The sequence below is a fragment of the Leptonotus elevatus genome, chromosome 20, assembly GCF_054856555.1.
Source record: "Leptonotus elevatus isolate MCC_2025b chromosome 20, RoL_Lele_1.0, whole genome shotgun sequence".
NCBI lineage: Eukaryota > Metazoa > Chordata > Actinopteri > Syngnathiformes > Syngnathidae > Leptonotus > Leptonotus elevatus.
In genome coordinates, this window is record NC_141258.1 from 5624659 (window position 1) to 5638910 (window position 14252).

General features: G+C 48.1%; 1 protein-coding gene and 1 long non-coding RNA gene across 2 annotated transcripts in view; one reads left to right on the forward strand and one right to left on the reverse strand.

Moving 5' to 3' along the window:
- prr12a (proline rich 12a) overlaps window positions 1-14252 on the reverse strand; it is a 16195-nt gene continuing 1943 nt past the window's right edge. Inside the window, exons 2-15 of the mRNA XM_086064949.1 lie at window positions 13424-13581; window positions 12493-12654; window positions 7622-12243; window positions 7070-7291; window positions 6282-6948; window positions 4660-5192; window positions 4197-4313; window positions 3993-4126; window positions 3234-3679; window positions 3034-3153; window positions 2538-2635; window positions 2078-2209; window positions 1394-1489; window positions 1-1310 (exon numbers count right to left, since the gene is read on the reverse strand). Of these exons, the coding sequence (XP_085921075.1) occupies window positions 1176-1310; window positions 1394-1489; window positions 2078-2209; window positions 2538-2635; window positions 3034-3153; window positions 3234-3679; window positions 3993-4126; window positions 4197-4313; window positions 4660-5192; window positions 6282-6948; window positions 7070-7291; window positions 7622-12243; window positions 12493-12654; window positions 13424-13581 (7642 nt within the window). The 3' untranslated portion in view covers window positions 1-1175. The remainder of the gene's footprint in view (window positions 1311-1393; window positions 1490-2077; window positions 2210-2537; window positions 2636-3033; window positions 3154-3233; window positions 3680-3992; window positions 4127-4196; window positions 4314-4659; window positions 5193-6281; window positions 6949-7069; window positions 7292-7621; window positions 12244-12492; window positions 12655-13423; window positions 13582-14252) is intronic.
- LOC147156601 (uncharacterized) lies at window positions 625-13761 on the forward strand. Its single transcript, XR_015091803.1, has 3 exons — window positions 625-1348; window positions 5544-5745; window positions 13323-13761. It is a non-coding gene; the product is annotated as an uncharacterized LOC147156601 (long non-coding RNA).

Below are 14252 nucleotides of genomic sequence, written 5' to 3' on the forward strand. Positions count from 1 at the left end.
TTTGATCTTTGCAGGTTTTATTTGTTTCTCAAATACAGGAGAGTTAATGTACAGAATGACAAAGAATATCATCAAGAACTGTACAATATTTACACGCCTTTTTTCCTTTTTTTTATGGAAAATTAGATTGTTTTCAAAATAAGTATGCACATACATCAAAAATGATAAAAATGACATGACTATTTCCTCTTTAAATATTACTTATTTATACTCCTTCTTCCCAGACAGGAAATGGACAGTTTACTTCTTTTTCTTTGCATCTGCATGAGTGATGATTGAACTGAAGCACAACAATGTATAGTTTCAAATACACTCCCCCCACTCTTTCTATTTTTTTTTAATTATTCTTATTATTTTACACCCACTGTATTTGATACATTATGTCGGTCTTAATGTCTGTTCTTAAGTGTAGAGGGGAAGACAGCTTGGATATGTGGGTCACGATTGTATACTGAACGTGTGGACAATAAAAAGTATTTAAAATGTTAGGGCAGCAATCCAGCGCTTGTTAAGTTAAAAACCTCCTCATATAAATAATAAAAATGTGTTTATATATTATCACACGGCTGAGTCGTGCTGCCCTTCACGTAGCACAGGATGAGAGAGAGCATTTATTAACACATCTAATGGTTCGAGTCCATGTTGACGCTGCTCACGGCACACTCCATACGCAGTTTAAAAAGCATTCTCGCCCTCTTTCAGTCTTTCCCAAAGCCAACAGCTAATGTTAGTCTTTTCAAAAAAATAATTTATGTAAAAACTAAGCAGTAATAATTTCTCTTCAAGCTATTGTCTTAATGACGCACAGTTAACGAGATGTTAGTGGCTCCTCTGTGGACTTGGTGTTGCTCCTCAATTTCCAACCTTACACGGGTGTTCAAATTCCTCTTGACCCGCAAGTGACCCCTAATCCGGTGGGGTCCCCACTCCTCACAATGAAACGCATTTCTTTAGTCATTGTTCAAGAAGAAGAAAAAAAAAAAAAGAGGTCATTGTCCTGACCCCCCTCGAGTTCATCAAGGGCCTTGAAAATACATCCTCAGATCTTTGAGATTTGAAGAAAATTGATGGGTTGGGAGGAAGGGGTCTGTACAGCGGGATCCATCATGTTCATAATTTTTTCTTTTTTTTCCCCCCATTTTCATATCCTCCGACTTTAATTAATCTCATCCCTCTCAGGCTTTGGTGCTGAGCGTCAGCAGCTCGATGAAGGAGCCGAAGAGTGTGTCCAGCCAGCCCTGGTTGGCCATGCACTGCTGCACAACTTCCTCCTGGCCGGGGTCCTCGGCCGCCTGCTCGATCGTGTGGGTCTTAAAAGGGGGAGGCAGAAACAGACCCTGAGACTCAAGTATGCGTGCAGGTTAGCTCTGCAAGGGGACATGTCTGAGCTTACCTCTTTCTTGCACTGTAAGAAGGTGTGGTATTTATAGTGATGCAGGGAGTGGTACAGACTGTAGATACGATATGAGTCAGATGACAGTTTAAGGTCCTGGAGAAAAGGAAGAGTGAATCAGATTAAGATGGTTCATACTTTAATATTTTTAACGGTTTTATTATTTTATTTATTATTATTATTATTGTGAGCCACTGTAACGTTATTAATTGAATTGTTGAAATAAGAAATGAGAGACTTCAAGTTGGAATGGTTTGAATCCGTCAATGTGGAAGGCGGAGGTAAATGTCAAAAAACTAAAACCTTTTTAATTTAGGAATTTTAGTGTTAAAATGTGAGGATGTTTTTGACCATGTGACAAATGAGCTAAATCTCCATTCATTGCAATGGGAGACAATTGGCCGGAATATTATGTACTCCTAAGAATTAGCAATAATAGTAAATTTGAAAAAGCAGCCGTAAAATCGGAGGTTTCCTTAATTCCTTACTGAATACAGTAATACGTAAAATGTAATGCCAAAACAAAAAACAAAAAAAGCAGATGCATCTGTGAAGGGGTCCAATTTGCCGCCATTCCAATATATATTCAATAAAAAAAATGGGTACCTAAGCACCTTTATGGGTGGGGGGGTGGGGGGTGGGGGGTTTAAGGTACCCTAATTTGAAATATTAGCAATGACACACCTGTGGTTTAGGCAGGGTTTTCTTGACTCTGTTGAGGGTCTTGCGGTTGTAAGCGTCGCCGCTGAGCCGCACCCTCACCACACCCGAGTCCAAGGGGTCCACGATGATCTGGGGGTATGCATGCACAACCTCCTGAGGAAGAGGATGCACCAAAAAGTTAGCAGTTGCAGCACATTGGAGAGATAAGTTTTAATTGCACGTCTGGGTACATGCATTCCCATCATTTAATATTCAATTTGCTTGATTTAAACATGCGAACACTTCATTGCACCAGTTCCTACTTGGTGTAAAAGGTTTCAGAACCACTGAATAGATGCTAAACTTCAGAGGCCTCAATATGTTTTGAGCATCAGGACCCCAACATCGAGAGCTTTTCAAATGTTTAAACACGCGTTGACTTTATCAGAAGCAACGCCGTCACGTTGCAAGACACCCTGAAGGACAGTCCAGCGCAGATTACCTGATGCTGAGAGCTCATGCTGACTCTCCTCAACAACCTCCGCTTCTGTTCGCTGAGGATGCTGTCGATCTTCCTCATGGGGGGGAGGTAAAGCTCATCTGGCGGCCAGTCAAGGTAGAGGAGGTGTCATTAGTCATCGTACGCCAAGCTGCCACTCGCTTTAATAACACGGGGCTGACCCGTGGCGGCTCTTCTATCGCTCCTCATTCTTTCAACAGATTCTATTTCGGTCGCACACATCAATAAATATAACAGCTCTTTCGCAAAGGAGATTATGCAGTACTGTATTGTCATTGGTGTTTGCTTGTTACCATGATTTTTCTGTAAATATAGACACATTTACATAACATATGTACAGGACGCTTTAATAACTGCCTATACACTTCTGGTTAGATACAATCTGTATTTTGTTGCCTTATGATATGCGGTCATAGCAGTAAAGGTGAATCTTTTCGACTGTGTGTTATTCTAAGGAGGCAGCGAGTAGCATTCTCACCGTCCGTGTCCTCCAAGGCTTGGATCATGTCGGGGTCCAGAGCCGTGCTGACGAGCATTTCCACGTAGCTGCGGAACATTTCCCTCATTGCTCGGTTGTTCACGCCACCTTTCACGGGCACTGGGTGCAGGAGACGGAAGGTCATTTTCAGCAAAATGTACATAAAGTGAGACGATGTTGGCAAATCAGTAAGAGCTTACTTTCATTCTCACTAGCAGCATCTTCCGATGAGTCCGAGTCAGAAGAGGAAGGAGCTTCCTTCAGCCACTTCTTTCTCTTCTTGGGGGGCGGCTCTGCCTTGACCTTGGCTGGTCTGGACTTCGGCGGGCGCTCAGGTTTCTCCTTCCTCTCCGGCGCTTTCCTCTCGTCCTTGCCCCTCCCACGTTCGCCGGCGCGCTTCTCCGCTTTGTCCTGAGCCGGTTGCGCTCGCTTGTCTTTGTCCGCCACTGGCTCTTTCTCCTTCTCTTTGGCCTTGGCCGCCGCAGCTGAGGATTCCTTTTTCTCTCGTTGTTCTTTTGCCGCTGGCGGGGTCGTTCTCGATTTCTCCTTCTGTTCCTTCTCACGCTGGCTGGACGGAGTCAATCTCTCCTCTTTTGGTTGAGCTTGGTTTGTAGGGGGCGAAGCCATTCTGGGGAAGGACTGGCGCCTATGACACATCGATGAATTGTATTAAAACACCCAATATTTAGCTATCTCTATTCTACAAAAGCTTGTGATTAAATTGTGAGCAAAGATCATAAGTTCCACGCCGCTTTTTTTTTTTGCATTTCCATTCCCAAAACTAAAAACCCCCCTGAACTCCTTTTTGCCACCTCCAACAATAGATCAGGTTACGTCCAGAGTCTTTACCTCCCAAGTCAAAGTCGAGTTCTCATCTACTCCCTTGTGGTATTCATAATTGCAAGGTGAGCTGAAGAAAGTCAAATCGGTTGAATTGTCACAATGACGAATCTGCGTACCTGAGGGCAGGCGTGGCCCTGCGCCACGGTCTTCGAGAGCAGACCCTGACGTAGTCCTTCTTGTTGACGTTCTCCAGGAACTTGACATAGATGCGCTGGTAACGTCTTTTGGCATCTCCGAAGTAGCCAAGATACTGAGGAAGATGCACATTTTGCATCAGTTCGTCCCAACATACAAGATGCAGCTTCCTGAGGTAAACTCACGTTGCTTGTGGCACAGAACTGTCTCTGTCCATCTTTGATCTCTGGGCTGAACTTCTGCAGCAGGGCTTTCTGCACCCTCCAGATGGGCGGAGGCTCCCGGCCTGTCTGCAAGGCCAACTGGAGCAAAACACAGCTTCGTTAGGATTCAAAGTCAGTCTGAAGGTGACGAAGGTTCAGAATAGATATTGATAGAACCTTCAATAAGACAACACAAGTAGAGTTGTTGAATTTTTACCCCAATGCCATTTTTTTAAAAGCAGGGCTTGGGAGTGACAGTAGCTTGTGCGTGCTAATGTGAAGTGCTAGCTTGTTAGCATCTGTGCGCAAATATCCGTACACTATAAAAGATGTGTAGAAAGAGCGTCAGATGAACAGCACTAAAATTGCAATAAAAAAACAAATTCATGAATAGTGAACCACGAAAAATCGGGGGTTCACTGTAGTACATTACACACACATGTACCTTGAGTGTTCCGATGTCCTCCACCCGCACCACAAATTCGTCCCTCTCTCTGAAGATGCCCTCTCCGCCGCTCTCGCTATCGTCCTCCTCACTCTCCCCCGCTATGGCCGCATCCTCCTGCTTCTGCGCCAGGTGCAAGGTCGTGTTCTTTGGAGGTGGCCGCTCTTCTTCAGGAGAGGCGGCCGACTCGGGGGAAGGTGTCGGAGACTCCTTTTGAGGAGAAGCTTGAGCAGGAGGAGGTGGGGTTAAAGAGCTGGGAGGAGGAGAAGAAGGAGGAGGAGGAGGAGGAGGAGAAGTGGGAGGCGGAGCGAGAGTAGCAGTCAAGGGAGGCGGCGGTGTCTGAGATTCGGCGGCAATGGGACTGGAAGGCTTCGAGTTTTCTCCTTCCTCTGGGGGAGGAGGAGGCGAGGGCAGAGAGAGAGGAGGAAGAGGGGAAGGAGGCAGAGATGAGGATGAAGACGAGACAGGAGAGGGAGGCACAGAGGGAGGCTGGGGAGTTGCGGCTGCAGGAGGAGGAATCTCCAGGACGGACACTGTAAGGAAAGAGATTAAGGCTGAGATCCATTTGGTAGAGCAATGAAAAACTGTACAAGCACCGTATTGTTTAGAAATGAAGAACATAATTATTCAGTGTGTTTAACAAACATACAGGCTTGGCAATGTAATGATGTGCCAACTCTTGATGTAAATGCATGCAAAACCCTTGTGGTAAATATTAGATGGCATCTGCTGCTGCTTAAAAATGCTAATTTGAGCAAATCCTCATTTCAATACGAATAATGGGACTCAAAATTATGTAAAATGTATATTAATTGAATGGTTGAATATCATTCTTCAGGAAAACAGATGTTTTGTTAGTTTTTTACTTTTTTCAAACTGCACAGATGACGACAACACACAAGAGTCCGCAGCTACATGGAAGAATGTGAACGAGGGAGCAGATGAGATGACGGCAACAGATTGGGAAAGGCTAGATTCCCCATCCATGGCTTTATTCAAGAGAATTGCTTGATGCTGTTAGCACGTCATGTCAAGACATCGTTTGGAAAGTCCTGCCAATGCTGGCTAAACCTTAAACTACAACAGGTAACGTAATGGTTTTTTTTTTTTCTTCTCAGTACAAGCACACTTTTGCTTTTACCAGTGTTTTAATATAAATATCTCAGGATGTGCCTATCGGTACCGATACTGTAGTTAGTACTAATCATACTTGAAAAACTGCTCCGCTACTACGACGCAGGTAGCACTGGAGTCGAAGCCATGTCAGCCGGTGGAGATAGTTCAAAGTAAACACAGATGAATACACTAAAGCTTCTGAAAATTCTGCTCAGGCAGTGACGGTTAGGGGCGAGCAAAAACTGATTTGGCTCAACAAGCCAACCGCGATCCTGTCACGAAGCACGCACCGGCCATTGCCATTGTCTTTGCTTTATTATTACTTTTTTTTTAAACAATAGTCCAGAGGAAGGAGAAGTAAGCGCGGGTGTGATAATGTATCACTTCAGTTGTCCTGCCACTGTTTTATTTTTAAACAAAAATGCCGTGTTAGAGGCTACATTTAAGCAAAACGTATGCCAAGAATGTCAGAAAAACATGTTGCGTACGAGTGTGTGTAGCCTTACTTTCAAGCTTAGGGGCACTTAGCGTCTCCAGCTGCGGTTCTCTCTCCTCCATCATATCGCTCTCCTCATCCCCTCTGGTGCTCCTCTCCTCGTCATTCTCCTCATCCTTGTTCTCGTCCATGTTTTCGTCTTCTTGCTGGAGGATGCAGGGTTCATTGGGGTGAAGTGCATGGGGCGTGTGAATGTCAGTCTGAGGGCTAAGGGTTGGGGGCTGCAACGGGGGTGTCAGGGGGGAGGGAGAAGGCTGCGGCTGAGACGGTAATGAGTGATGGATGTTAGCGGTCAGTTGAGGAGTGTCGTACAGGGCGGAAATGGCGGAGGAGATGCTCTTCTGGAGGTCTTGGTTCTTTCCGACCGAGTCCTCCTCGTCTGAGGAGAACGAGGGCAGGGTCTCCAGGTTTCTCTTAAGCTCGTCCTCCAAGCGCTTAGGACTGGGGCAGCTGCCCAGGGCGAGACCGCCATTACCTTCACCATCACCAAATGGAGGTGGGGGTGGAGGAGGCACTGGGGATAGCGGGCGCAACCCTGATTTACAGGGGGAGGTTTCACCATTGTCAGCTTCCATTCCAGGGGAAATATCCAAACCTGGGGGTCTCTTCCCTGTCTTAAGGAAGTCCAAGAAAGAAGCAACCAAGCCGGCCTTGGACTCAGGATCCTTCTCATCACCCTGGAACAGTAAATTCGAGATTTACTCATCCTAAATTACTCAAAAACAACTTGTAGCATAAACAACTGCAACACAAATGTGTTTCAAATCAATATAGCCATTATTGACCAGGAGCTCTTACCCTTTCCTCCAGACCGTCCCCATCTATTCCTTCATTCATCATCTGGCTTTTCTGCTTGTTTTTATCCTGCGCCCTGGTGCTTTCAGTGCTGCAAGGACCAGGACTGAGACCAAGTGAAGGGGCTGAGCCTACTGACCCATCAGACAAAGCAGGGTCTGTGCCAGACAGAGAGTCGGTCCTCAGCAAGGCATCAGAGGAGGACATGGGTATTGGCAACTTGATCTATTAAAAAAAATAGAACAAATATGATGACTAATTTGGACATATGTTAGGCAAGTGAGCACTGAATTCTTTCATCAGTCTTGAATGGTGATCTTTTCTTTTAGATTTGCAAAGGTCATCAATGGAACTGAATTAACTTAAACAGCTTAAGCCTTTTAAAGCTGTGGCTCTCAAAATGGAGTCTGCAAGCTATAACTTGGGACTCTGCAGTAATTTGAAATGTCTACTTTGTTGTGCATTCCTACTGTAAATATGGCATACCAACTAAACAAGAATACTCATCCAATGACTCCTTTGAAATTCAAAAAATTGATATGTAGAGCTACTCACCTTCAAGGGTGGAATCGGTTCATGCTGTTGCTGTTGGGACTGATGATGGAGTTGCTGCTGATGGTGGTGGTGGTGATGGTGATGCACCTGCTCCTGCTCCTTCCCGCTCATTTCCATGTACATATCCTCTCTCCGACCTCCTCTTCCTCTGCTCCCACGGCCTCGGCCCCTGCCTCGCCCCTCTACACTGAATCCCCCTCCGCCGCCGCCAGCTGTTCCGCCCATCTCGCTCATCATTCCTCGCGGTGTGAAGGGCTCGGGCATTGGGCGAATGCGAGGCCTGCCTCTGGGTCGTGGGGGCCCCTCCCTCTTGGGCCTAGTAGGTTTTCGGCCTCTCTTCTTAGGGCCATCCTGAGGCAAAAGAGAGTGTGCACCCATTGGTGGGTAGCCAGAGGCGTGGTAGAAGTCAATGTCACCCATCATAGGGCTGAGAGAACCACTGCCTCCTCCTCCCTTCCTGCAGCTGGACACCAAATCTGGCAGAAGATCTGGTAGCCTACGGCTGTTCAACCTGATGTCAGCAGGCTGGTCAGCTTTATCCTCATCATCTTCAAACTCGTACTCTTGAGCATAACTTTTCTTAGGCAGTGTGTTGGGATCTCTGCGCTCCTTTAAGAGGTGGAAAGAACTAGACTTGAGGAGCTTCTTGGGACGAGATGAGCAGAATATTGGTGATTGGAGGCCTCCAGAAGCTGCTCCTGCACTTGTTCCTCCAGGCCCGGAGGACAGCTTTGCAGCAGGGTTGTTAGGTCCAGCGTTATTAGGGCCCATACCCATAGCTGGGCCCTGGGACTGAATTAAACCAAGCTGTTCGGTGTTAACAGTGGAGGGCAGCTCGTGTGTTTTAAGGGAGTCAAGATCAAGAGTCATTGTGTTGTTACTGGGCTCTTCCAAGCTATGACAGTATGGCTCATAACCCTGATCTCCATGATGACCCATCATATCATAGCCAGATCCGCTACCTCCCCCTGGTCCACCGCCACTCTGTCCCGCTTTCATGGAGCCCATACCTTCTTGCCCGGTATGGCTTTCATTCATCTCCTCCTGCCCTGGTCCTGCACCACCGGCACAACTTGACTTATAGTCCTCTGCACAAAACATATCTTCCATGCCTGGAAAAAAGGAGCGGTCCTCATCCTGGAGAAGAGAGTCAGGAAAGCAGATGGATGTTAGAGGAACGAAGCGATTGCTTTGTTGGGTTTGGTCTGCTTTCTCTACTGGGCTGACCGTGTCAAACTGGTGCTGCTCTGAGCGCTGTTGGTCTATTTGACTCTGCTGGGGGGTGAGCTGGGATGGCAATGGCTGCTGCGGATCAGGCTGAGGTTGGGGATGGGCTGGGGCAGACGGAGGGGGTATATGGTGAGGGTGTGGGGTCTGTGGCTGGGCGTGAGAGTGGTGAGAATGAGCTTGCTGATGTTGAGAGCTGGGGTGCTGCTGTTGCTGCTGAGGGTGGTGCTGCGAAAGGTGGTGCATGGCGATTTCAGGCTCAGAGAGGAAGGAGTGGAGTTCAGGGGCCGAGTGTGGCTGCGTATGATGGTGAGATGGGTGCTGCCTCTGCTGCTGCTCCTGCTGTTGCTGTCTGTGGCGTTCGCCGCTTCCTCCGCTCCGTCCACCACGTCTGTCTTCTGCAATCGCAACGTCCGTGCTGGAGGTCTGGGAAAGAGAGCGCTCCAGCATGTCCAAAGATGAAACCACTGAGCTTTGTTTGACTTGGCCTTGTTCGTGTTGATGTGACGAGGGCCCATGGTTGTAATGAGCCGCTGCCACCTCTAAAGCCTGCGACTGGAGTTGGAGCTGGAGCTGGGTTGTTTGCGACTGCGTTTGAGCCGGATGTTTGGTTGAGCCAAGTCGTGCACTAGCGCTCTCCATCGCAGCTTGCTGTTGAGCAATGGAGTGCTGCTGCTGTTGGGGGTGAGAGTCAATCTTGTGGTGCTGCTGCTGATGCGAGTCCATCTTGTGGTGCTGTTGGTGTTGCCGATGTGTGTCCATTTTGTGGTGTTGCTGTTGATGTTGTTGATGCGTGTCCAGCTTGTGGTGCTGTGTATGAGGCTCCAATTTGTTGCGAGTCGTATGGGACAACACGGACTGCAAGAGGTGTGGTGACTGGTGGGACTGATCTGTGGGGGAGTCCATGAGGGACGCAGTGCTTTGAGGCTGTGAATGTTGTGGCTGGACCTCCGGCGTTTTACGAGGATAATTGATTTCAGCACGCTCCTTTTTCTGTAGCTCCATCTGGGTGTGGGGTGGTATCTGCGAATGTGAAGACACGTGCTGGTTATGTGAGGAGTGTTGGGGAGGAAGGGAGTGTTGTGTGTATGGGTCCCCTCGTCCATAGTGGACAACTGAACCTAAGTTGTCATGGTGAAGAAGGTGCGAGTGCACTTGTTCAGCACTGCCTCGTCCCCCACTACTCCTACTGCTCCCAACAGGCCTCTCATTCCTTTGTTGTTGTTGGTGATGGTGTTGCTGCTGCTGCTGTTGTTGTTGATGTTGCTGCTGTTTCTTCAATGACATCTCCAGTTGGCCGTCCAACCCGGAGATGGACCCTCCAGAGTTTGCATTACCTACCCCAGAAGAGGATGTGGCACTATGGGTGCGTATGACACTCTGGGGGTGGTATCTTTCTTCGGAGGACTTTCCCATGTCATAGCTAAGCCCTTTGCCAGCATCAGAAGTTGGTGGCCCCGACTGAGGCTGTGTTTGCTGGGTTGTCTGTTGAGGCTGCTGCTGGGAATGATGATGAGAAGCCTGGGGTGCAGGGCTCGCTTGCGACTGCAGCAAGTGCTGGATCAAGAACTCATCGTCATCATCGACTTCCTCTTGGGATCTCTGAGAACCAACTCCGAGCATTGACGTGTCAGCCTTTGTTTTGGAGGAGGTAGCATGATAAGACTGAGGTTGGGAGCTAGGACCTCTGGTGTCAGGGTAGCCCTGTGGGGAGCTTAGGAAAGTAGGAGAGAGAACAGAGGAGATGTATTTATTAGAACCAGCACCTCCAGGAGAATGCGTGGGACATGCCGGCACTGGGGAGTGCAGCCCTGGGCGGATAATGCCAGAGTTTCCAGATGGGGAGGGACTAGAATCTGGAATATGATAAGACCCTCCTCCACTACCTCCTCCACCTCTCTCACTTGCCATACCATTTCCTGCACTTCCTCCTGACCCAGAGTTTCCACTTGCTGTACCACTGCTGCTTCCTCCCCCAGATGCTCCACTACCCGATGAACCACTTGATCTTAAAAGCGCTGGGGAATGGCCTGGGGCACCATAACCCAAAGACGGGCTTCCAGCTCCACCCAGAGAAGAGGGAAGTGATCCATAAGCAGAATCAGCTCCATATATGTCAGTGGGGTATGATTGACTACGCCCGCCTAAACTTCCATAGCCTTTTCCACCAGTTCCTGAGCTCAGGTCCTGGGCTTGCGGGGAACTGAAGCCTCCATAGGACTGAGCTAGGTGAGAAGTAGGGGGCTGATTTGGAGAATATGACTGTGTCTGCTGTTGGGGTGGGGTCTGACCAGTAAGAGCAGAGGTGGGGGGGTTTACAGGGGGCACAGGAGAACCATAGCCAGAGAGGCAGGATTTGGGGAGGGATTGAGGTGTTGAAGTGGAGGTGGGAGTTGGCTGTTGCTGCTGAGGGGCGGGGGGAGGTGGCGCTGGTTGAGTGGGGGGTTGTTGCCTGGAGGGGGGTGCACTGGAGCTTGAGGTGGGGATCGAGTTGGAAGGGTGAGCCCCGGGGGTGGCAGAAGAAGAAGAGGAGGATGAAGAGGTGGAGGATGCAGAAGGAGGTGTGAGAGGAGTTCTTGAGGACGATGCTGAACTTGCAGAGGAGTAGCCACTGCTGGAGCTACTTTTGGTACCTTTCCCAGCAGATGAAGAAGAGGAGGACGAAGATGAAGAATACGGAGGCTGGATGATTGGGCGATATTGCTCTGTACGAGAGGAGGCTTTGTGGTCGGATGAGGGGCTCTGGTCGCCCAGCGGGCTGCAAGAGAGTCCAGCATGCCTGTGATGGGTGGCGATTTGTTGGTACCCTGCCCCTCCACAGCTGAGGTAGTGCTGTAGGGAGTGGGCAGCGGAGGATGAGAGCTGCGGCTGCGATGGTGTGGGCCGCTGGTAGTGCTTGATAACGCTGTCTTGTCTGGGCACGGCTCGCTCCTGAGCCGAGTTGGACTGGGACTGAGCTTGGGGCTGGGCAGAGAATACTGATGCATTATATAGCTGGGAGGACTGGTCCTGGAGCTGTGATGACAGCAGGTTAAACTGGTGAGACTGCAGGTGCCTAGCCGAGGACGCCTGGGCTGATGAGGCTCCCGTAGGGTCTTGGCTGCCCCTATAGGCGGCTGCAGCAGCCCCTTGCGAGGACAGGAGTCTGTCAAAGCCTAGACTAGACTGGGAGGGAGCTTTGATGTGTAGTAAGGGGTCATGTGGGGAGAGCAGACCATTGGATGTGGGGCTAAACGTGGGTGTGTCCTGGAGCGAAAGGGAGGCACCGGGAAAGGAGCGGCTGGAAAAGGATGCTGGGTGCTGATAGGCTGAGAGAGCAGAGGAGGAGGGGAAGGAGCCTGAGCCAGGAAGAGCTCCAGAAATGAATAATTCTGGAGGAGCAGGTGTGTGCATCGCTGTTCAAGAGGGGGACAAAAAACAAACAAATGAGAAATTAGTTTAGTCGTCCACTTAATGCAAATTGGAATCATGTCCGACCAACCTTTGTTTGTTCTTCACATTCAAAAAACACATACACAATTACAACATACAACACAATGCAAGCAGAATGATAATAGAACCAACTGGAGGTTTCTTAAATGTCATATTGACAGTGGGCCATGTTTGAATGTCAACACATAAGGGAAGAGCGAACACAGTCCCACCTGTCTGCCAGGATGGTGTGCGGAACTGGGAGAGTAAGGAGGAGGCTGAAGGGGGAGCCTGGGGACCCCGAGACTCCAATGCCGAAATCAGATTCATGACTGAGGCATCGGGGGCCGAGGGGCTGGCGTGGTGCAGGCCAGTGTCAAACAGCCCCGACAGACCTTTAAGAAGGAAATACACACCCATGAAACATGCCTTTATAATGATTAGCATATTTTGAAGAGGAAAAATTCCATATAATTCTCCCAGATATTGTATCAACACATAATTATTGGCGGTTATGCTTTACAACTTTGTTAGGGCAAAGAGAAGAGTGAGCATAACAAGAAAAGCCCAAGATATGATAAGTTGTTAATACTTGCATAAGGTTCCTCTACAGTACTACGTGATGAAATTCCACCTACTTTGATAATGAACTGTTGCCACAAGGTAGCTTATGATAAATTTAGTCCTCGGACTCAATCCATTTTGCGTTGTCTATTTTTAACTATAAGCGGACAGTACTTACACTTATCAAGTCAATGCCTCAGTAATGGATTTTACTCCCACTTGTAGCCTGCAAACTGATTCAGCAGCAGTGAATTATTTTCACTGTTCGTTTAGTGGATCGTTCAACAAATTGACATGATGAAACAGAAAATCACATCTATTACCATAATTTTCCTGGACAACCTCAACAATCACGGTTATGATTACTTCATGAAATTAATTTAATTAAATATGCAATACTGCCATTGTTTTCTATTGAAGACGTACATTGCTATTTGAATTTTTTTATTTATGTTTTGAATCCTATCTGAATTTATTATGGTTGTGCGCTTTGTTCCAGCACATGTCTAGACTAGGACTTACACGGCCGGTCAGCCACACCATAATTCATTCCTGCAGCCCCTAATGTTGGGGACACGGTAGGTATGACATTTATCTCACCCAAACTCCGTCCAGCTGCTCCCCAAGCCCCGCCTTGACCGGAGCTCCCTGGGTGGTGATTGGTGGCATAGCCCTGCAGAGGGTGTGGGGTGGCGTAGGCTTGGCGGTGGAGGAGCTCAGAGTCAGGGTGGGATGATCTGGAACTCCCATATACAAGACTAGGAGGAGGAGGAGGAGGAGGAAGAGTGGAGGACGATGAAGTGTCATTAATTTCAGAGAACATTTGCATAAACATCAGCTGGTACCTATAAAGGGTGACAGCCTCCTTCCAGAATCTCATGTCATTCAAGTGTGTGTTTAAATCTCAAATCCTCACATTAAATCATTAAGACACCTGATTCCATTGCAGTACTGACAATCAATCATTCAATGTCAATGACACTGAGAGGAACATTAGTCGTATCATAAAAGAGTACTAGAGATCATGGCGGTGTATCGTAAGAAAAATGCACGTGACTCATGAAATGCATTAGGAGAACATGCAGTGGTTGATGGCTGTCCGTTTGTTAACATGTTAACACTGTTGGTTTGCGGGGAGCACCGTGCACAGTAGCGATGAGCGCAACGTAGACACACGGCCTTATGTGTGTGCAAGGTCGGCATTTTGGGGTGAAAATAAAGCAGATTAGTCACAGCTATCTCGATTAATAGGAGGCGAGCTATTCATTGATTACTACATTGTGTGGCTAACAAGCGGCTGCTACCGATCGACGTGTATAAAATTGCAAACATCAGCAACTATGCTATCATTTGGACATAACATCGGGTCTAGAAATGGACACAATAGTGTTTAGAGTTCGAGTAGCTGGGTGGGAAAATGTGCTAGAAG